Source organism: Aethina tumida, chromosome 3 (genome assembly GCF_024364675.1).
Source record: "Aethina tumida isolate Nest 87 chromosome 3, icAetTumi1.1, whole genome shotgun sequence".
Classification (NCBI taxonomy): domain Eukaryota; kingdom Metazoa; phylum Arthropoda; class Insecta; order Coleoptera; family Nitidulidae; genus Aethina; species Aethina tumida.
In genome coordinates, this window is record NC_065437.1 from 20,621,100 (window position 1) to 20,645,030 (window position 23,931).

At 29.0% G+C, this 23,931-nt stretch overlaps 3 protein-coding genes and 3 non-coding genes across 8 annotated transcripts in view; 4 read left to right on the forward strand and 2 right to left on the reverse strand.

The window, feature by feature from the left end:
• The first annotated feature begins 7,290 nt into the window (after positions 1–7,290).
• LOC109609071 (tyrosine-protein phosphatase non-receptor type 23-like) lies at positions 7,291–12,128 on the forward strand. The gene is made up of 3 exons (XM_049964402.1): positions 7,291–7,309; positions 9,162–11,224; positions 11,959–12,128. Exons 1-3 carry the CDS (start codon positions 7,292–7,294, stop codon positions 12,095–12,097), a joined length of 2,220 nt encoding a protein of 739 aa, XP_049820359.1. The 5' UTR covers position 7,291; the 3' UTR covers positions 12,098–12,128.
• Positions 12,129–12,388: 260 nt separating this feature from the next.
• Positions 12,389–15,875, reverse strand: LOC109609073 (sialin-like). The gene is made up of 10 exons (XM_049964405.1): positions 15,747–15,875; positions 15,455–15,690; positions 15,059–15,283; positions 14,740–14,824; positions 14,519–14,685; positions 14,315–14,467; positions 14,132–14,264; positions 13,926–14,081; positions 13,784–13,869; positions 12,389–13,272 (listed from the first exon to the last, which is right to left on the reverse strand). The coding sequence occupies exons 1-10, from the start codon at positions 15,814–15,816 to the stop codon at positions 13,096–13,098; spliced, it is 1,488 nt and encodes a 495-aa protein (XP_049820362.1). The 5' UTR covers positions 15,817–15,875; the 3' UTR covers positions 12,389–13,095.
• Positions 12,919–12,991, reverse strand: Trnav-aac (transfer RNA valine (anticodon AAC)). Its single transcript has one exon. It is a non-coding gene; the product is annotated as a tRNA-Val (tRNA).
• Positions 15,876–16,390: 515 nt separating the features above from the next.
• The window catches only part of LOC109607399 (tyrosine-protein phosphatase non-receptor type 13), an 88,771-nt gene continuing 81,230 nt past the window's right edge, over positions 16,391–23,931 (forward strand). For 2 of the 3 annotated variants that reach the window (XM_049964400.1, XM_049964398.1), the window contains exons 1-2: positions 16,391–16,527; positions 16,630–16,642. Coding sequence is in view for 1 of the 3 variants with exons in the window: in XM_049964398.1 (XP_049820355.1) it covers positions 16,632–16,642 (11 nt within the window). In the remaining 2 variants the exon portion in view is untranslated. The remainder of the gene's footprint in view (positions 16,528–16,629; positions 16,643–23,931) is intronic. The other variant, XM_049964399.1, reaches the window with a different exon arrangement.
• Trnav-aac (transfer RNA valine (anticodon AAC)) lies at positions 21,810–21,882 on the forward strand. The gene has a single exon. It is a non-coding gene; the product is annotated as a tRNA-Val (tRNA).
• Trnal-caa (transfer RNA leucine (anticodon CAA)) lies at positions 22,072–22,190 on the forward strand. The gene is made up of 2 exons: positions 22,072–22,109; positions 22,146–22,190. It is a non-coding gene; the product is annotated as a tRNA-Leu (tRNA).

The window sequence follows — 23,931 nt, forward strand, 5'->3', positions numbered from 1 at the left end:
TTGATACTATAAATATAAAACTTTATTTGGACTTTATTAGTTATAAGACATAAGACAAATGCGAAATAGTTTATATAACACAACATACGGTAGATGGATAAACAAAAACAATAAATTATTAAACATACTAGACATATTTATACTTGATGAAACTGTTACTGTTATCAAATAAATAAAAACAATAATTATCCTGAATCATATATTTCATTAAATTCGCTTCAGACGGATCGATTACAAATAAAACTGCAAATGCTCTATTTCCAAATAAGTGCATGTAGCAATTAAACTTGATGGATGATTTGACCAGAAGAAATAATAACGAAAGATGTAACAATAGAAGCTATTACTTATTTTAATTATCTATATGAAACGCACTTGCAAGACTTTTCAGATTAATGATGTGCTTAATACAAATTATGTAAAACGATTAGAAAAGCCTTTCTCTGCTCCAGATAGGATTATCCAGCTGCATAATACATTACCACACAGTCAATTGACATTCGTTACTCGCCATTGATTTTTAAAAGTGGTATATATTTTATTAGAGGTAACACGCTATAATTATTGAATGAATGAGACGGTACACTTATGCAACATTAAAAGCTAATCAATCGATTGTAACTATTATGTTCCTTTATATTGTGGTATTTTTTATTTATAGTAAAGTTTATAAATTGAGTAAATCGAGGATATTTTCTTTAGATTATTTATATTAATATGACTTTTTTTTGGTGTAGCAATACAGGTGAACTAGAACACATTACAATCCTAACGTTAATTAGAAAGGACACACTATTACAATCTATTCTTCCTACCATTGTTCATTTTGTATGAATCAAAATAATTTTTACTTAAATTAAATCTTAAACAAAATAAATGCAAAATGTGGCTGTTGATAAAAATAGCACACATTTGAAATATACACATTTGTTCAATTATTTATATATAACTTAAAACAAAACTGTAGGGTACACTTACTTCCTTTTAACAACCTGTAAACGGTGAAGCAAAGATTCAATGAAATATCGGCATTGATTGTTTGAAATTAAATTTCATGACACTTCAATTAATAATCACACTTTATCTAAATTTAATGATTCTTGTTCCAATCGAGACAATATGTTGTTCCACAAGTTTTATATTGTATTTAGATCCCGGCTTTATGATGTTCAATCGATAATATCATTTTGATTGTCTTTTAATCAACCTTCATGCTTCGAATCATTATCTTATATAAAAATTCATATAACGGGTAATTATAAGTTAACCAGTATTTCAATTACATCTCTCTTGATATGAAACGGTCCATTTTACTAATAATTTTTTGTAATAGTTCCGTACCAAAGAAAGGAACCTCAAACAAAAACTTCCTCCATCATGTTTTAAAGTTTTAGTAGTGCATATGGAATCCAAAATTTTATTAAGAGGACGTATGTTTTATCATTTGACCTTACCCTGTTTGACATGGATTCATCACTCCAAAGTACTTTTCGCCAAATTTCTGGAAGATAATTAATACATTTATGTGTGAACTTTTAGCCTTGGTCGAATATTCTTTCTTGGTACCAATGGTTTCTTTACTGAAATATTTTTTTTGTTAGGACATTTTCTTATTCTATTTTAAATTGAGTGTGTGTCTCATATTTGATTAATAATCATTGTAAACTATTTTTTGGAGGTGTCTTAAGTTTTTAACGATACAATAGCAAATTTAGACCTTGATGATTCATGTTAATTACTATTTTCTTTTTCTCTAGAGATCAATGTTTCTTTCTTCTCATTGAAACTGAGTTTATTTAATAAAATAATATAAATCCTATTAAGAATAAATTCTAACTATTAAGAGTATTGTTAAATTTTGGGCCAATCAAATCTAACAAATATATTCATTTAAAATAACATCTTCGACATTTATAACAAAAAAAACAAACTAAAAAGTTTCAGAATATTTTTATACTGATTGGAAAAAAATTGAATTAAATACTTTTACTATATATCTTAAAAAATGTTTAATTTAAAATTTCTTTGGCCAGCACTGTATAATAATTTTATGAATATCAAACAAACAAGAATTAATGAAAATTGTATTGGATGTATTTATCCCACATGTAAAATGTTAAAAGAATTAAAAAAAACTATTTGAATGCAGGGAGAAAGGTGTTATTAGTATAATTGACAAAAGTTGTAGCAAATAAAAACACAATGGCGTATTTACATATAATACCAATTCGTTCAAATATAACAACACAAAGCGAAAGTATTGCAGATTTTTTTATAAAATTTATTCGAGTATTAATTCGAGAATGCAAAGTCGAATTTAGAAAATTAAATAAAATTCATATAAGGTGGTATGGTATTTCATTTGTGATATAATTTTACAATTAGGAAATATAATTTACAAATGCAAAGATGCTATTATAAATCCAAAGACAAATGCAAATTCCTCACGTAACAGTTAAACCATGTTATGTTGTAAATAAAGGCAACTTCCATTTTTCTAGATTTTACCTTGGATCCATAAAATAATGTGACATAATATGTAAATGGATCAGAATGCCCATAAAAATATCCGCTAACATTTTACTCTAAAATAATAAAAGTGTAAATCCATGTAAATTAATTAACCTTTAAAAGAACTATTTTACTTTAATAATCCAGATCAGTCTAATAAAGAAAATTAATAGCACTAACTATACATATATAGATCGTTGTTTTTCGATATAATATTTCACACGACCACGTTTGTCTAATTAATTTCTGCTATTTCATACTTCGCCTTCCCAAATGAAGCATAACTATGCAAATCTGAGGCTATAAATTATTTAAATGGTTAGTTGAAATGTAAAAATATTATGACTTAGATTCCCACATAAACTACAAACAATTCACGAATTATGACATCTAGATTTAACAAAGATTAAGTAGGATTCATTGTGAAGGTATTGCACAAATTTTTATATGACATCCAACCAAAAATTTCATTAATATTTAATACAATAATATAATAATAACATATCCAATACATTTGTTACAGTATTATTAAAATATTTTATTTAAAAATATAATTATAAATATTTACCTTCAAGCATTATTTTAAATTATTTCTACATGCAGTTAAATTTTAAAATACAGCAACCACTTTATGACATTTTAACAGATTCAATGATCACATCGAAGTGGATAATGGACTTTAAAAAGTACTAGAAGATTTATAGACTTTTATATAAATCTTCTAGTACCTAAAGTCATGTAAATGTAACTAATAATAAAATATTAATACTGTGTGAAATACTGACCTTTTAGTACAAGTCACAAGTACTTGCTAATAAATAATGTTGAAATAATGAAAACTAATATACTACAGGTAAATGGATATATTTGCATCAAATAAACTTTGGTAGCCATCTCTTAGGTTATAGTTGAACCAACTTTCCATTTACACTTGACTATTGGCAACCAGCATTGCACGATTGTATATTTTATATAATATTAAAAAAGATATATTATTTGTTAATGTAAGTATTTTTTATTTAATAATTATATAAAATTATTTTTAATATATATTCAAATATTGGCTTGACAATTATTCAATTTTAATCAATTTTAATTTTTAAAATGTGTACCATTATATAGAGTGTGATAAAAAATATAAAATATTTAAAGGGACAATAATAAGCACCAATATAAGTAAAAATATTAATAAACATGGGTTTACAAATAAAGAGATATGAAATATTAGAAAATATATATTGTCAATTATTAGTGTTTTTAAATATCTCTAAAAAGATGTTTAAATAAAAAATCTTGCAGAGTGTTCCGTTGGGATGCCAACATCCAAATGTTCCATGCTGTGGAGTATTCATTAAATAACAGAAGCACTAATTACCACCTCAGCTGATATGCTCCGCAAATTCGTTTCCTAATTATACTCTAATAAAATTTCTTCTCTTACTTTAGAAATAGACGCAGACCTTGGTCATCTGGATAATTGGCACTGTTTCCTCGATGAAGAGATGTCACGCAATTTTTGGTGAATTCTACGTAATAAAACGATGTAAAGGAAGTTGGGTATACGAATAAATTTCACCAGGAAGATGTAAGAATAAACAGTTATACAAACTAAAACTCGGACTTTAAAATTATATTACTAATGACTATCAAATACTATCAATCTCAGTCAACTATTATAAAAAATTAAACTTTTTTGTTAATTAAAAGAGATGCTAGAAGAACAATCTTTACAACAATTATTATTTTGTGAATCAATATTTATTAAGGCTTTTTTGGCTCATTAAATATTTTACATTATTCATATTCTTATTAAAATATTGTTTTCATTTAATAAACCTACGGGTACACGGTACACGAATAATTAAAGAAAAATTCAGTTAAAATTTGCTGTAATTTACACATTTTAATGGTCTACTCTTTTTAGGCCGTTCCCAAGCACTTTATATTCATTTGTAGACTTGTCATGTAACAATAAGCTAACAATATGTCCGATCTCTGCAACAATAAGCAACCTTTCCCACTGGCACTATTACGCAACTACGCATACATGTTATTTGTTTATCGCATTTTAACAACATTTATCAGAATTTTTAAAATTTTAATTAATTGATGTTTCATTTTTTACAATAACAAATAAGATTTGACTTCAATATATCACTACTAGTTAAAATATAAAATTGAATTATTCAATAATAATAATAAGAAGAATAATAATAATATTAACAGTCGAACCAGTTATCAGTACAGTAAAATATCCAATAATAATATGAAGCATACCTTTCCTACTTTTTGTTCCTCAAAATGCGATTATAATGTAAGTCAACATTAATCAAGAAGGGAATGAAATCTAAAAATTTATATTCATTCAAATCGTCAACCAAAGAAAATATTCGTAAGTTGAATAGATAATGTAATTAAATTTTAGTAAAATGAGGTAATTTCAACTGTCTATTGTTCTACAGTCGTTTCTTCGCACATTTAAGGCGGAAATTATTTCATTTACTTACTACCTTATAATATATTCTCATGATTTCACAAATATGTAACAAAGGATACTGTAATATAAATTTAATAAGAAGGGATTAAGGTAGTGGTTATTTCATTTCCTACATCGTATTGTTTAGAGTATAATTTAATTTTGTTATTTAATTTTATTTGTAATATTATTACGACACTCTACTTGATTTACTTGTCATTAACAATCGATAAATAATTACATTCATCTCCTCTTTGCAAAACTCACTATTATTATGAAAAGACCTGGAAAAAACTTTTATAAACTGTTTAAAATAAAACTAAAACACAACTCCTAAGTATACTAAATATATGCCTAAATAAGCAAGTACAGTATTTTATTAATAATTATATGTTCTATTAATTTAAGATCATAATAAAACCTTTATTTATTTTGGATTTTTCTAATAAAAAGGAAAAATTTAATAAAAATTGTGGATCTAATTTTTATTTTTTGTTGAAAAAAGTAAACAGATTTAGTTTAATTTGCAATAATATTCCTTTTCCAAAACAACAGCCGACTCGTGCCGTCAAATTAGTATTTAAACGGTATAATAAGGACATCAGAAAACTCGTCTTGGTACATTAACTATTTTCACACAGAGCTTACGTCCGAACAATACCATTTTTATACATTAATGTTTAAAATGAACAGCCTTGGCAAGGATTCTAGATTATCATGAAAACTTAATTATGTATTAAACAATAAATTTAAAACAAAAGCAAAAAATCGCGAATTTGAATGCCAGGTGCTTTACGAAATATTGAGTCATTCAAAACACAAAGTGTCCCATTTCACACGGTTCTGCTATAATTTTGGTACCTACGCCGTAATATCCATTTTGAATTAACTACACGATCCTATCTGTTTACAGTGTATGTATCCATAAATATTCATGGCATTACGAAGAACACACGGACAACTTGTTTTTCCTCGGAAATTTTGTGTTTTCATTCATTCATTGTCAGACCATTAAAATTTTCACAAGGAAGTTGACGTAAGGTTTCTTTTTAAAGTAGTCCTGCTGCGGTTGCTAATTTTGTCTTTGGCAAAATATTAGAAAGTTTAAAATTAACATTTAAAAAATTTAATAATATATTGTGATTGATTTTGGAATTAAAAATTTCTTTATAATTTTTCACAATAAAAAATATTTATTGTATCTTAAATAATGTGTCATTTAAAAATTTTATAAAATATTCAAAATCGAAAAAATAGCTGAAGTGAAATATGCTATTATATAATAAAAAATAACAAAAGAGTATTATTAGCTGATTTAAGTATTATTATTTTGTTTATTATTAAATATTATTTAAATTCTATATAAAATGTTTTATTTTATTATTATTTAAAATTCACATTTATATTATATTTAGCATAAGTACAAGTAAAAAAATAATTAATTCGAAAATAATTAAAAAAATAATTTTTTTTTAAGAAATTCATATTAAAAAAAGCATTAATTGTTTTATATACATTTTATTATTAATTTATAATTATTTTTAATAACTAACATTTTAAAGTAAAAAATTGAATAAAAATAATTAAATTTAATTATTATTTAATGTAATAAATGTTAACGTCATATCTATAAAAATATTAAATTTTAATAATAATGTATAATTTATGTTATAATATTGTACCACAAATATTTTTAAAAATAAAATATAGGAAAGGAATTAAAATTAAATAATATATATTTTATATATTTTTAAGAAAAATTTGTCTTAACATCTAAATTTTACAAATTAAGCAAAAAATAACTTTAATTAGTATTTAATATTGTCAATTCAACTATTAAATGGAAAACTAATGTATAAAAATAAATTGAAAAAAAAAATCAAATTAAAAAGAAAAACTATTCAATTTTTATATTTTTATTAATAATTTGAGTGTATAAACTGATATTCAAAAATAACGAATCAAATAAAAAAAATAGTTTCAATTGTAATTAAATTTTTTAATATGATTCAAATTTAGTTTCTTAAAAATATTAAATAATAATATTATTATTTATTAGGCATAAATATAGAGTCTCAAAACAAAAACAATATGAATCATATACAATAAAACATTGAGTCAAATCATATCTCACGACACTTTCACTGACGTTGAATGCAACCATCCAGGTGCTCTGAACGCTGAGCGACAAGGCCGCCTCCCCCTCAGTGCAGCACGCAGAAGAATCCTTTAAGTTATATAGGGAAGTGGAGATTCTCGAAGAAACCAGTCGGTGACTTACGTGCTACATGCATCTGCCGAAATATGGCAGGCCTTTTACAGGTATGTCAACAGGGTGGTGTGATGTGTGGGTGTGTAGTGATTAATTCTAAATATGTAGTAATATATCGGATTGAAATCTTCTTTAAGGGTAATGTTTGAAATGTTGTGTTGGATGTATTTCTACAAAAATATATTAAATAAAATATTATATTATATTTGTATATTATAAGATCGGTTTAAAATTTAATTATATATCCATAAAATGCATCATAAAATTGCAATAAAAATATTCATTTAATTTATAATAACTATTAAATAAGTTACTAAAATTTTCATGGTTGTTTGAAAAATTACTGTTTATTTCATCTATTTTTAGTAACAATTTTTTTTCTGATTTTCTAATAATATTATTTTCATAAATTATAATTAATATAAATTAATTTATTGTGTAATTATAGTTCAAATTTTATTATTACTTTGTTTGCAATATTTATTATCAACTTAATTATGATAATTATATCTCAATTTGCATTTTATAATATAAAGGAATTGTGCATTTCAATGTAATAATTTTATATGATTATATACTTATATACTATATTAAATATTTAAATTAAACATAAAAAAAATAAAATTATTTAAGATAATATTATAAATATTGTGTTTAAGAAATTCTTAAACAACATGTTAATAAACCTTTTATCCTCAATAATATATAAAATCAACATTTTAATTTTAGATAGTAATAAAATGATTGAAGTTGTTTTTATATAGGAAGTCCACAAATAAGGATATGTCGTTCACATTGCGGTGGACTTGTAGAATGCGTAACACTAATGGAGGAAGCTTAGCGCTTCAAATCCCGGAACGAAAGATTTCTCTCGCAACAATAGCAACTGCGTATTTTTAATATGGATTTACATAAGTGGCTGTGTACGTGCGTTCATCGTAATGAGGATGTCTAATTAAATAACAGTTAACCTAGAATCGCAGTTCGTAAAAACCTGACCAAAGTTATACACATATATATCATTTGCTTCTCCCTAATATAAAATTGATCTACTTATAATTAACGCAATTTGTGAACAGGAAACAGATTTTATCCTCAATTAAGTTTACTTAAACTTTTCACACATGCAAAGGAATAACTAATGAGTTTCTTCTACAAAAACAAAACAAATTAAATGCCAACATTTAGTTTATTATTTGTTATTTTGTTGAACAATGACTTCATCAGGTCAAGAGGCAATTGTATTTATTGTAATTTATTTTAACAATTGTTTTTCTTATTTTTCATATACTTCTGTTGCTAACAATCTCATTGAATAAGAATTGCATAACTGAAAAACGTGATGAACATAAATTCTTGTTGGGATGGGTAATCTTAGTTTGGTATAAATAAACGAACCGCTTGATGGTGTACTTTAAATGTAAATTACAGCATCACTGAAAACACGAATATTCACGAACACACATCCTGAAACTTATCGACTTTCTATTATAAAAATGTTGTTCTATTAGGTAACGCAATTACAGCCTTATTATCTGGTATAGTAGATCCGTAATCTAAATTAGAACACCAAAACAATAAAATATTCATAAATGAATTTTAATAAAATTAATTTTTTATACAAGTTGAACAAAACGTCAAGTAATTTAAATTGTTGAATTTATGAATTGTTTTATTTTTTGTCTATTGTTCTCAGTTGGCAGTTAACCTAATATGATAAACGGGCTGAATCTCCTCTTAAACTTGCGTCAACTGCTGACTTTTGCAACAATTCATTAAATTCTCAGCAGGATTTCAACTATTTCAACAATAGAGTTGATAATTAAGTGAAAATTGTTCATCGTTATAGTATAATTTTCAACTTCATCTTCCAACATAATAAATTTAAAATTTTTGTTGCAGAAATTGGTACCTCTATTAATACTACTTATCTGTAGAACATCTATATGTACTGAAGAAGCTGAACCCAAAGAAGAACTAGTCGAATCCGAAAGCAAAGATGGAAAATTAGAAATAATAAAACGAATAAAAAAGGTGAATGAAGATGGATCTTACACAATAGGCTACGAGGCTGATGATGGATCATTTAAAATAGAAAGCCGAGATGTATTAGGGAATATAAAAGGCACTTATGGATTTCTTGACGATGAAGGCCAAATCAAAAGAGTATCATATAGTACTAGCAATTCTACGGATCTTCTGGGCAAAACTGAAGCACCTTCTGTGGTCCAAAGAATTCCAAAATTAAATAGAACCACTTCTAGTACAAAACGTCCTTCACCATCAACAACTCCTTCAACTTCCACAACAAATTTAGCATCAAGAAGGAGGACGACTACAACTACTACAACTTCAAAACCTAATTACAGTGATGTAATTAATATTTCTTCTGGAACTACCACCAGGCCTTTAATTTATACTTCACCTCCTAGAGTGTTATTACAGGGGAGGTCTAATCTTGGGTCAACAGTCGCGACTCACATACACAATCCCAAATCAGAAGGTCAGTTAGATAGGCCAGAGGTCATCATCAAACCAACTGAGATCCCATTGTTCAGAAGACTGGCTTTAAAACATGAATTGTTGGAAGATGCAAAACCAGTTATTGAAGTTCCTGAAGTTAGAAGTAACATATTGCGCAGACAATTGGCCCATGAGAAAACAACAGAGTTTAACGCTAGAGAACATATTTCAAATCTTCAACAGTCGGACGGTGACGACATTCCTGACGTTTACAGTGGATCAATAACTACTACAGCTCCAAGGCACATTTTTAGTACTACTTTAAGACCCAGAATTATATCTACAACAGCGCCTCCAGTTACGTTAAGACCAATAAGATATACTCCAAATTATCAGTCAAACATTTTACAAAATATTGATCCCACAACTCCTGAATACGCTCAAGAGTCTTCCACAACTGAATCAACAATCGATGAAGCAACTCCAACACCAGTTCCAATTGTGCAAATCCCACCAAATCGACAGCCTGGACCAGAACCACTGGTTGCAATAAGACATCCTTTCCAACGAGGTACAATTCTTGTACCCTTAAGTCAACTCCAACAAAGAATTGTTCCTTTGGAGAATGCAAGAGATGAGAGTATGGAAAACCAATATGTTATTCAAAACATCAGACCTAATGATCAATATATCAAAGAAACCACGCCCAAACCATTAATGGAGCAGCAACCTAGGCCAATCGTTTTAAGAAGGGTGCCTCCCCCATTAAGACCCATTCCAGTGCAGGTGGATGAAAATGGATACATCCGAGAAGTTCCCCAGTCCGTGCCTACACCGTTTCCACTTCCAATACCAATTACGCCAGTACCAAAATACTCTCAAAATGACATTCAGAATGAGGTTGATCATATTGAACCTCCTGTCAGTACAAGAGAATTTCAACAACTATTACATCAACTAATTCTTCGGCAAAGTCGCTTAGAACGAATAAACGACATGATGAACCCAAGGAGAGCATACACATATGTTCAACAACCACAATATAGACCAGTATATCAACCGACACCAGCACCTTATTTCATACCAAGGAATCCCAACGGACATGGACACAACCAGCAATCTGGACCTGTACAGTTCATTCCAGACCAAGACCCAAGGAGGCAATATCAAACCCAGCAACCTCAGCCGCTGACCTTGCGACAACAAAACCAGGATGGAATTTACAACGACCAATTTGCCCAGTCTTTTGTACCTACCAGAAGAGTGGCGCGATTGTTGCAAAGACCCAATGAAGAACAGGAACAATACTTGCCTCCAGATGTTCGGGAAATGCTCTTGTTAAGAATGTTACAATTGGCCCTGAACCCATCTCTTCCTATCGAAGAAGAAGAAGAAGCGGCAGAACCGACCACACAAGTGCCTCAATACAAAAAAGCCGTGAGGAACGTGGAAATACTGGGGGAAGAAAACGAAGAAATGAAGACACCAACAAGGATTAAGAGGTACAAAGAGTCTGAATATTATTATTGAATATCTATGTTTTTTACTAACGAACGATTGAGGTTAAGGCGAAAACTGTAAAATTATCAAAATCGCCAAAAAAATACATCAGAATTAGCATTTTGTAAATAGTCATTGTCCATTTTAACATTTTTTTTTATTTTGTATTTATTACAAACGATTTTTGTACGTATTTATGTTTAGAGTAGATAAAAGGTGTAAAATACTATAATAAACGTTAACTCACTTATGTAAATATTACATAATGTTACCAAAGAATACTGCTCGTGAGAATTCGTCGTTTTCTTTTTTGAAACGTATGTTCCATTATTACAATAAAACAATAAATGAATATTCAAATCGTTTCATTTCCTCACATGCATTTCGTAAATTTTTTTAATGGTATGTACATTTTTAATTTGTCACACGAGGTATTGTTTGCAGTTTTCCCAGAGTACTAATACTGCACGTATATTACAGTTCACATTAGGAGCGCAGGAATTCTCAACGTTACTTATTAATTAAATTAATAATTAGAAAATTTGTCTTGTCGTGTTGCTAATGTTGCTTTTATTATTAAAACGGAAAATAGAAAAAAAAATAGTGCCGAAGGATACAGTAAATAACCTTGACCTATATTTGTGTCGCGGAACGATCCTTGTATATTTAAAGGATGAATTGTTATTTTATAATTAATTTTGATTGGGACCTCTGATTGGATTTTTCATTATTTTAGCCACGAAGTGGAGAATTCAACAACGACCACTACAGCTGCTGCATTTGTATCACCAAGCGAAGCTTTCTTTATTAGCAGTGGTACTTCAGGATTAAGTTCAAATTTTCTGATATTATTCGCAGTAGGGTATTTTTTATAAGTAAGTTTGCATGATGAAATTACTTTCTTTTGATCTCATCTTAGTTCTTATATATGATTGGTTTTCTTTATTTGATTTAGTACCTGACATATTGTATGTAGTTATTTTTAATTCTAATTTCTCCCACTCATAACATGGTCAATTAATTTGACAATTTTCTTTTCGAAAATATTGTATAAGTATTTAAATTCATTTATATATTGCACCTAATTTGTTCGAAAATTTGATTAAATGTTCTGAAAAATTGTTTATGTGTGCCCAACAATATCGTTTCAAAATAATTTAGTTCTTTCCTACTTCATTAGAATGATCACAAAACTCAAAATTCAAAATAATTTATATTTTACACATGTTTTTCATGCGTGTGAGAATATGGCTTTATCCAATAGATTTATTGTGATTTGTTTTTTTCTCTCATTTAACAATTACTAATTTAAGTTTAATAACAATATAAATTGCTCGTTAGTTCTTTTACAATTAATTCCAAATTAATAGTTTATTAAAAAGAATTATTTTATATCTGTTAATTCGAAGCACAGTTACTTTCCAATCTCTCTTGTTGATTAGATTTTAAAATTATTTTGTAATTACATAACACATGCCATTTCTGGGTAATTCTAATGATAAATATGGTATTGAATTATATCATTATATGTAATTTATAAAACATATAACATTGTTTAATTAATTAGGTGAAAAGTAAAAATATATACATTGAGGTGATACTAATACTTCTTTGCCTATTTATTCAATTTAAACTGTAAATCATTTTTAATTAACAACAAAAGACAAAATATATTTAAGAAAAGATAAAAAACTAATGTTTCCGCCCGGGATCGAACCGGGGACCTTCCGCGTGTTAGGCGGATGTGATAACCACTACACCACGGAAACATATAACAAATATGTTTTCGTAAATTTTGAAGCGGCCAACCCTAAACCCAATTTATGTCAAACAGGTTTTTGTTTTTATTTAACTATCGAACGTAAATCGAAAGTTATTCAAGAACAGATTCTAGTCGTGATGGTTCCTCTTTCGGTTCTTCCTCCGGCACGAAATCACCTGGCGCATTCCAATCTTGAACTGATCCACTTCCCATGACCATGAAAAAGGTTGCAGTTGTTAATAGCACTGCTGACGAAACACCAAATACTAATCTCCACCAACCTGCAAACTATTTCTATCTATTAAATATATTTTTTATAACAAAAATATTTACTATATTAAAATATAACTAAAAAGTATGAAGTTATGGTGCCAAATTTTACACTGTAAGTACACTTTTGCGTGTTACTTCAAAACAGTGTTTGAAAAGTGAAGTAATTTACACTTGCAGGCAAAAAAATCTTACAAAATTTTTAAACAATGGACATTTTATTTGGATATATTATACATAATCATGTAAATAATTTGCTTATTTCTTTTTAAAGACACACTCTTACAAAAACTAATTAACCCAGCAATTACTTTAGAATAAAAGAAACATTAAACTGAATTTCACAATGATTCGCAGACAATACGAGATTACGCTCATGCAACGGAACCAAAATCCAGCAAAGCACTGTAATTTTCTCTTCTTATTTTTTATGAATCTTTTTGTAAACATACAATTTTATTATATAAATTTAAATGAATGCATTACTGAGATAACAATTAATAATATATATTTAGAGTTTAGTACTTACTGAGCCGTGCAATCCTTCAGAAACTACATAGTTCGCTGCTAAAAGTCCCGCAGCTCCTACAGTTTGACACAGTCCAAAAACAGTACCTACAAAATTTACACTTGCATGCATTTGCTACAAAACAGGCAATTTTAATAAATACCCGCAAAATTGGGGGCGATATCCGCAGCACTTGCATAAACTCCTGCTGGAGTAGCGCCTGTCATCGTTAAAGCTGCCGTATACAAAGCAGCTGGGGCCGCTGGATCGCATCCCGTGTATCCCAGAACGAACATTAGGGCAGCAGGAGGGAAATGTGCTAAAATATTCATGCAGGTTTAACACGATATCATAAAATGTTACACTTACAAAGATAAACGAAAAGTTTTCTGGAAGTAGTGGTTGAAGCCATTCCTGTACTCCTAACATGATCCACAATAATTCCGAAAGTTATGGCTGCAAAGAAATGACCGATATGAGGCAGGGATTGAAGAATGTCTTCCTAAAAAATGCATATAAACGATCTTGATGCTTTTGTTTTTGTAATTGTACATATTCAATGGAGAATCCGTAAACTAACTTCAGGTATTTAGTAACACCAAGCATTAACGTGGAGTCCGCCCATTGACTTCCAACGACTGCTATGCCACAAGCCCAAGCGGGTTTCGACATTAGTAATCTACGCCAAGGTAAGTTTCTGTGCTCCTATTAAACCAAGAGGTAACATGTGTGAACAGGTGGTATTTTAGAACTCACATCTCTTTTAGGTCGGTTGGGATGCAAAGATTCTTCTACAAACCTCCACCACAAAAAATACCATAAAAATGAAGAAGCTGCTATAACATAACTTAGCCAATCTCTTCCAAATTTTCGCACTAACACTGTCCCCAAAATACCGACGACAGCGTAACCTAGATTCACAGCTATAAATTTAAATATTATTTTTTTTTAATGGACCACTTTGAAAATCAATTTACCTGTATATAAGGAAATGAATCCGCTAATGTGTTTTCGTTTAATCCATGTTACTGCCAACATATGAGCTGCTGGCCATGTTGCTCCCTAAATTTAATTTTTCTATTAATTTTTGGTGTATATTTCAATTTGGAAGTTATTATAATCATTTGATATCAAATAAAAAAACTCTTCTGCACTTTAGAGAAATGTACTAAATATTAATTTTTAATGGTATACATTTTTTGAGGTATTATTTTTTCCTAAATAATGACTATTGCATTCATTCATATTACATATAAATAAATATACGTATTATAAATAGAACAATTAAAATTTTACCATGAATATACCCTGAACAAATCGAATGGCAACGTGACAGGCAGTCAGCCAGGCAGCAGGGACCATAATAGCTACTACTCCTGCGCCCAGAACTCCAGCTCCAAAGAGACGTTCGGCCCCGACTCGTGCTGCTATCCTGCTGGCTGCCAAAGGGGAAACTAATGTTCCCCACATAAAAGCTTGCCTCAATACAGATTCCGTCTCATCTGTGCGGGTCATCGGTATCTAAAGACAATGCATTGTAACATATAATTTATGTTATTTTACAATAAAGAAACACCTACGTAATTACCTAAAATGTTAACCTTTTGAACTTTTTTAAGTACTTTTATGTACCAATTACTTAACTGGATATATTAAAAAGTTTTTTTTGTTATTAAAATAAATTTGTTGTACCTCAATGTGGGGAATGGATCGGACGACGTGAACCGTAGTGTTTGATTTGAAAAGCGGAGGTTGACAATATTGCGTGATGTAACTGGTATTCTCGACATATTCCGCGAATTCAGCAGCTGAAAAGCTTGACGTACTATTTGCTCTCAAAGCTACAGAAGCACTTTGCTCCACAACTCCACATAAAACAAACCCCGTTATAACGAATACTGCAAGCACCTGTCTTGATCCAATTTGTTCTGTATCAAATAAGAAAATTATTTATATAATGATGTTTACTTAAAAACGACCTTACCATTTACAACTTTTGCGGCCTTTTGTACTTGAATACTTCCTCGCTTTATTGTTGACAATCCAGGTGCCATAATACAACAATATTTAAATGCACAGTCACTATACCACACTCATATTATCACTTCACAAACATAAATGCAGCCGTAACAATTTAAGATGGTCTTGATAACTTAATAGGCTTTGTAAATTTTGCTTCCTTTATGACCCACTCAGTTACTTACGATGCTGGATTCGTAAATATAAGTACGACACATTTACAAATTTTGATATTTACGGAACTTTGTGACGCCGAAGTAATTGTTACAAATTAAATAAAATATAAATCATCTAATAAATATAAATTAATTATTTTATTGAATTCGAAGGTAAACAATGTAACTTAATCTTTCTTAGAATGTCTTAATTATGAATATTTTTTAGTTAAGAAAGTATCGTAAGTAAAAGTATCTTATAGCAACATTATTATTATAAAAAATATTTCATTAGAACAAGTTATTTTTACATTTAACGCATGAAAGTAATTTCTTATTTAGACGTTTGCGGATAGATGGCAGCAGTGTAGCAAGACAGAAAACTACTTAGAAGACAACGCGCTTCAGGCTACCTGATACAGATGAGGCAATAATTCTTTGTTAAACAAATTAACTTTGACGAAGTCGCCGGCCAATAGCAATAACGCATAAATTATTTAAAATTTGTTTATATTATTTGTGTGGTGGTGTTTTGTGATGTTAAAATAATTTAGTTGACGGTGCGCTTCTTAACCGGCGAATAAAGAACAGGTAAAGTAATTGTGTTCTTAAAAAACTCTGAAGAACTTAAACCTGTCTTAGAGACACCTGTTTATTTACCTGCGTCTAACCTCACTTCTTGTTCTTTTACAGGCATGAGTATCTGGTAAGATCGAGAAAATACAAATAATTATTACATAATAAATAATGAAATGAAATTTAACATTTGCATTACTTATATAAATTACTTTTTCAATAAAATATTTTCTTATTAGATATTCATATTTAGGTATGACTAATTCCAACCGTTAAATTTCCTATTTGAAGGATTTCGACCTAAGCCGCATTGTGCATCTATTTATATATATTTACGTCGTTTGTTATATTATCAGTTATATCAAAGAAAAGAATATTTTTCCTGTTTTCTTTCCTGTAAAAATTGGATAAACATATTTTTTAAAGACAGAATATAGAAATAGAAATCTTTTTGTTAAATGAAATTAAATTATAATACTTTTACTAATTTCTATTTACATGATAAAACGTATTTCCATTATTTTCGAACTACTAAATTTTATATTTACCCGTAATCTGAAAAATGTATATTTGTTTCAATAAATTTTATTGGATAACTATAAATTTAAACAATTTTTCTACATACTGTTTACATATTTAAAAAAATCCTTAATCCATACGTTAAAATGAAAATTTATGAATATTATATGTATGAAGATATGAATTATATAATATATATTATAATATCTTATGGATGAAGATATATTTCAAATTAAACTCTAATGCAAATAATGTGTAATTCAATACATATGATTCTTTTTAAATGTAATATGGTTAATACTTTTATGTTCTAACAAATTGCCAGATATTCTAGTTTTTTAGTTGGTCTAGTTGGTGTTAATATAGTGTCATATAATTTACATTATATCGGGTTATTCACCTAACTTATTCATTAGAAGTTTATGGGCAACGAAAAAAGGTATTGATTTGTAATGGTCTAGCAATTATAACTTGACTTGAAATACTTTTTTAATTTATTTTTAACCATTTCGTCGTGACGTGACTTTTTTTCAATGGAACACCCCGTATATTTTTAGAATTATAAATTCTTCATGTAATTCCAAATAAAATGGATATATCATGTCCTATACCTAAAAGCAATGGATTTGGTTTAATTTTTTTCGAAAAATTTTGACAGATTAATGGTCTAATTAAAATCTGTAAAGCCTCCAATTTTGATGACGAAAAGTCCATTTTTGGCATACACGTTAACAAAGGAACATTCTATAAGAAGTCACTATTAGTATAAAGATTGTTCATTTTAAAACATCAGTATTTTAGTACAATAAAATTGAATTTTTATAAGCATTTCCTATATATAAAATGAATATATCATTTACTTATGTACACGATTACATTACATTAATTTCAAATCAACAGTTTCTTCTGTTTTTATGTTTTTCTAATGCATAAGTTAGCTCAATAATGTATATATCAAATTCTCGTTGTATAAATAAAGGTAAATTGTACATGATTACATGACATGGTGCATTTTAATGATTAAATAAGTTTATTCAGTTTCATTATTTATATAAAATAGGTATTCCATAATATTACATTTATTAGAAAATTTGTCTTTGGGTATTCCTTCTGGTGTTCTAAAATTCTCTCTATAATTTTTCCCATCATTGTCCAAATATCCATATTTATTTATTGGCATTTTTTTACAGTTCTTCGTTTTAACTGAACATACATCACTGATGTCTGGTATATTTTCTGGCTTCATATACTTATTGGACTCGAATTGTTTTTCCAAGTATGTTCTAAATTGATCTTTAAAATAATTGTCAACAACTGTCCAAATCGCCAAGGAGTACCAGAACATGACGAACAGGAAAAGGAAACTTCTAATGAGTAATGCCAGCATCTTGTGTCAAATCGCAGTATATTGAATAAAATGCTTCCAATCCTAACTTTATTTGTGGCCAGGAGACGCACAGTAATAGTATCAATGAATTTCCAAAAACAAACAATTTTAAAGTTTCACTTCCTTGTTCGGATTTTAACCACCTGGAAAAACCGATTTCTTCCTCTGTATCACATGCAGTTTCCGTTTTATCAGCTTCCTTTGATTCTTTTTGTTGTGGCGGTTGTTGGGTTTTATTAACCCGCTTTTTAACCATTTTTTCGAAGACCTAGAAGCGAGAGTTTATTATTACGTTTTTAATAATTGACGTGTTTTGAACATGTTTGTGAAACATGTGGAAAACGTTGTACATAATGAAATGCTTTTCCAACTAAAAGTCATAATTCGAACGGTTCCTACGCACTAATTAAAAGTCAATGTGTATAGAAATGTTTTCCGCTCTAGTCTAATTTAGAAATACAGTTCATGAATAAATCACATAATTTTATGTAATGAATTTAATATTTTTTAAGTACATATGTTTTGTTGCAGCAGCCACATGGGGATTTATTATTTTAAACTTTGCGTTAATTACAAAGTAGGTCACATTGGAATATTACAAAATATTTGTTCCGATTCCCTCTCAAAACTGCAAACTTTCCGTGATTAATTCGATTATTTAATTATTGTTTGAATGTCTTCATCCGGAAAGTACTTTGAAAAAGTTCGGCTTTGACGACGCTTTATTCAAAGGACGTCATGAAAAAACCCACAAAAATAACAAACTGCCAAGTTATCGTTCCAAGGAGTTACTTTTTAAAAGCAAGTGAAAATGCGACGTTAATTTTAAAGTTGCCCATCATTTTTTAATTACTTGCACTATCTTGGCACAACTAAACTTTCTTAAGATTTGTAAAGATGCACAGAATAGTAGATATTATTAGTCACGAGTTTTTAAAAATGGAAAAAATCAATGTTAATTTATTATACAATGAATAACTTCTACTACAAGTAATTTTGATAGCAAAAATAAATGTTTTATAAAATTATCAATTCAAGAGCTGTAGCTAGCCCCAATGAAAACTATTTCACTTATCCGCATAGCATAATTAATATAAACACACATTTGTTCCCTTTAAGAAAACTAATTTCTCATGGGAAACACAATTTGCGACGCATTGTGCTTCGAAACACTATCTTAATTAAAACGAGCACATACACCGATTTATATTTAATTACAAGTGTCTAAAATGTGCATCTGAACGTGACATGTTAACGCTTGATCTAGTAACTACTCACCCTTTAATAAACTATGTCTATTGTTTCGTTCATCGTTGTGCGATGCAAATCGCCAATGTTTTTACTCGCAGTGGAATTTCAAATCTAGTTGTATATCAGCACAAGAGACAGTTGCTTCTGACACTCTTGATACAAGTTTGTCTTAGTTCGTCGCACACTGCTATCGACTTAAACTTAAATCCTATTAGCCTTATGATGTAAGGGATCTACTTATGGAAGCCTTAAACAGTTTCACAGTAATGTGGCGCCTAATGTCATTGTTTAATTATACGAGTGATATACATATTATACATAGGTACAAAATTAAACGTGGCAAAAGGGGACTAACCGAATTATTCTGTTTTGAAAAAGGTTTTATTGTAAATAGAAATAAATCATTTGGAAGACGAAGCAATTTTTGTTTCAATTCGTTTAGCGATTGAATCCCAAGCCCGTTACATCCTACCGCAACAAAGATTAAGCTCAAAGGGAAAAATACAATTACAATTTAACCGTTTGTGTTCGGTTATACCGATCTCGCTGCAATATTTCGAATTTGCGTCGTCGGTTGCAGTGTGTGCGTGTATTTTTGCGGTTTTCTCCAATTAAAATGAAAACTTTGCCATGAAAGTGTCCGGATAAACAAATTTTAAATTGGATTTTCCTCCGATGCTCGTTTATTCCACTTCCAGTTAATGATTTGCGTGGCATTAACCACAGAACTAACCTAGCCAATATAATTACATAAATCAATTGTTATTTCGATATCAGAATACTAAAATATTTTGGGTCAATGAATTTACATTTCATATTTTGGTTTGGTGATCTGTTTATCCTCGGACTGTAACGGATATGTAACTTATTTAGTTATCTGTAAAAAGCAGGTGTAGTTTACGAGATTGTATTTTCTATATCAGTGACGTGAAACTAAACAATGCCCCAATAATTCAGGAGTACTTACCGGAAAGTGGCACGAGTGTTGTCCCATGGGACGATAAATCGTCCATGTTATCGTATATAAATGAGGCGTTACGCAGGAATAAAAGGTGTACAAGACCTCTAAACATTTGCAATTAACCCTTACACACACCAAAATTTACGTAAATTAATAATAAAATTAAAAAATTTACATATTCAGTTTTATTCATGATGTAAGACTCAAAAGGATTTAATTTATACGTTTATATAATTTTGGTTCAGTTTTATTAACAAATTGGGTTTTTCTAAAATTAGCCTTTACATTAGTTTGTTTTATTTTTTCTATTTTATGAATATTGAGTTTTAAAATGAGTTTTATTCAATAAACATTAATACTTGCAATCCATTTGCAACGAGTAACGCTATTAAACTAGTCCATACATTGACGTTTATGTGAGTGGTATACCGAAAGCGTTTGGTTACAAATTGGAATGTGAAACGTCTCTATTTTATCGCGACACTTAACTCTAACCAGGTCGATCAATCAAAATGTTGATATAATGAATGTTATAAATTTTACGTCATTCCATCACATCAACACATCATTGTCTCATGTTAACGTAGTGGCATTTTTGAGTCTCCATTTCATCAGCTATATGAATATTTATAAAATGGATTAATCGCTAATTTTAATTTGAAACATAAACGGAATTGTGCACTCAATTCAATTCATCGCATGTGCATATTTCAAATTTTGTTTATTTTGTGTAAATTTATCAGATTTGATTTGAACCAAGGCCAATACATATGTCTATTTATTAAAATTAATTAAAATATAATCTACATTTTATTAGTCCATAAAAAATTATGTACAATTTTTAATCACTTGTTTTAGTTTTGTTAAGACACACTACTCAATAGTCATATAAAACAATATCAATTGAATACGGAAGAGCGAATATGAGCGATACAGTTTATACTCTCAGACTGATAAGAATTCTAACAAAAAATAAATTAGTAGTGGGCTTGTCTAGTCGGTTTGGGTCCCGACTCACTTATTCACACTATACTTTAATCTTGGTTCTCTAAAGAACACTACTGATCTCAATTTTAATTTGAGATTAACGAACAAAATTGTGAAAATATTGATAATTGGGGGATGGATACTGATTGCCTTCCATTTTGCAGAGATATGCATTTATTTTAAAATCAACTTGTTTCCGTGGTGTAGTGGTTATCACATCCGCCTAACACGCGGAAGGTCCCCGGTTCGATCCCGGGCGGAAACATTACTTTTTTTAAATTTACAAAATTATTTTTTATCAACGAAAAGACGCGAAATAATTGTGTTATGGATATTCTGTGTTGATAATACAGTAAAGTTATTTTAATGTTATCTATTGTTGTCTATCTTATCTTATCTTTATATTAAATACAAATTTTGTCCCTTCAATAAAAAATGATACAAAAATTTCCATGTCAGGATGGCCGAGCGGTCTAAGGCGCCAGACTCAAGGATTACCTTGCCTATTAATAGTAGGTTATGTGAGCGTTCTGGTCTACTCTGTAGGCGTGGGTTCGAATCCCACTTCTGACATATATTTTTTTATTTTTATTTTTAAAAATAGTACATCATCATACATGTTTTGATGCATTAAAATCTTGTTGAACTCAATATTCATTGATGTATGCATTACTTTGCGGAAATATATGGTTTGTATGCTTATGTAAAATCAAAATAATAAAAATTATATCAAACTCAAATAACACTACCTATTTTTTTTCTATGAACATTGTTGTGTAGCTAAGTTTTAATTCAAGAAATACATGAAATAACAAATACATTTAAAAATTTATTCATTATTAAAAAGTATTACGTGTATCTAATTGGCTTTATTTAAATTTCATTAGTAAATCATTAATAAATGAATATTATGATTGTCTATTTTATATTGGAAAATAATGAGAATTGTCCATTTCTAGACAATCAAATATCCCACCAATATGTAAAAGCTTAATTTCTTAAATAATTCTTAACTTACTTCTTACCCCACTTACTGTTTCCCATGTTTAAGTCAGATAATATATTCATCAAATTTTAACATTCTACGCAACTGGAGTTTTTAGAAAGAGAACAATCTCAGTGTATAGAAATTTTAACGGGCTATAAAAAAAACGGAAACAAATGTTCAAATCCATGTACCAAATCTCGAGAAGGAAGAACTTTATATGTTTGAAATAAAAGCAATATTATTAATAAAACCAATAAACAGTGATAGCAAGAAACGTGACAGACATTCAAAATTTTTGATTAACACTTTTATATAAATATTTTTTCATTTCTATTAAAATTGTAGAATGGAGTTATGAAAGCTAAAACCAACCAAAGGTTATTTAAAATAATATATGCCAAATTTAATCTGTATATACATATATGTATGTCACGCTTGTATACATACAAGCGTGACAGACCAAAGCCAATACTTTTAAATGGAATGCGGCATTCCATTTAAGTAGGGAATTTCGAATACCCTTTATATTTTATCTACCATGAAAAAATTCTTTTGAAGCTGATTTCAATTTGACAAAAATATGTTTAATAACATGGTGAAAATGGTAAATAAAAGGCACTATTATGGGCCATAATGGACAACGAACTAATATACATCAAAAACAAATTCCGCAATACCCAGTGAAAATATTAGAAAATGATTCTAAACACTTTACACTTGCAGTATTGAAGGCAGAATTGTTCAACATTAAAAGCCTCTATAAATTTAATAGTCACATTTGCGTATGTATAAAATTATGTTATGTGGGGAAAGTTCCATGTGGCACAACATGTCGGACGCAGCAAATTGCTGACTGCACATTTGCGTTTATCCTCGCCGGAAAGCACTGCTAACTTACTTGCGTTAACGTTTCAACGGATCTAATTCAATTATCGCATTTTGAAACCTTGTAATGTCTATTCGTCATACCTACGTGTACGTATAATCCTGAATTGCGTTGTGTGGAAATGGGTTGGGTTATAATCTTCCTTGTGTGGCTAACAAGATTAATGAAGCCCAGTATATTGTTTAAAATAACATTGGACACTTTATAAAATTTAATTAAATATCAGTGTTTATTCACTTATGGAGAATGTTAACGTTACGAGTATAAAAGCTATTTTTAATGAATGACTACAAAATTAATAAAAATTGTAGAAAATGTGCAAAATAAATTCAAACTTTAATTGATAATTTGTTTTGTTGTATCTAATCTTTTTTCAATACTCATTAAAAAAATGACCCTTTGTTGAAGTAACCATTTATGTGTTGAGGCTGATAAGTTCC

Excerpts from the sequence above, each read along its gene's own strand:
- LOC109609073 (XM_049964405.1), bottom strand. The coding sequence starts at position 15,816 with ATGGCACCTGGATTGTCAACAATAAAGCGAGGAAGTATTCAAGTACAA. Across the intron at positions 15,691-15,746 it reads GGCCGCAAAAGTTGTAAATG|AACAAATTGGATCAAGACAG; the intron begins GTAAGGTCGTTT and ends TATTTGATACAG. Across the intron at positions 14,825-15,058 it reads TTGTTCAGGGTATATTCATG|GGAGCAACATGGCCAGCAGC; the intron begins GTAAAATTTTAA and ends AATTAAATTTAG.
- LOC109609071 (XM_049964402.1), top strand. Across the intron at positions 11,225-11,958 it reads ACACCAACAAGGATTAAGAG|CCACGAAGTGGAGAATTCAA; the intron begins GTACAAAGAGTC and ends TCATTATTTTAG.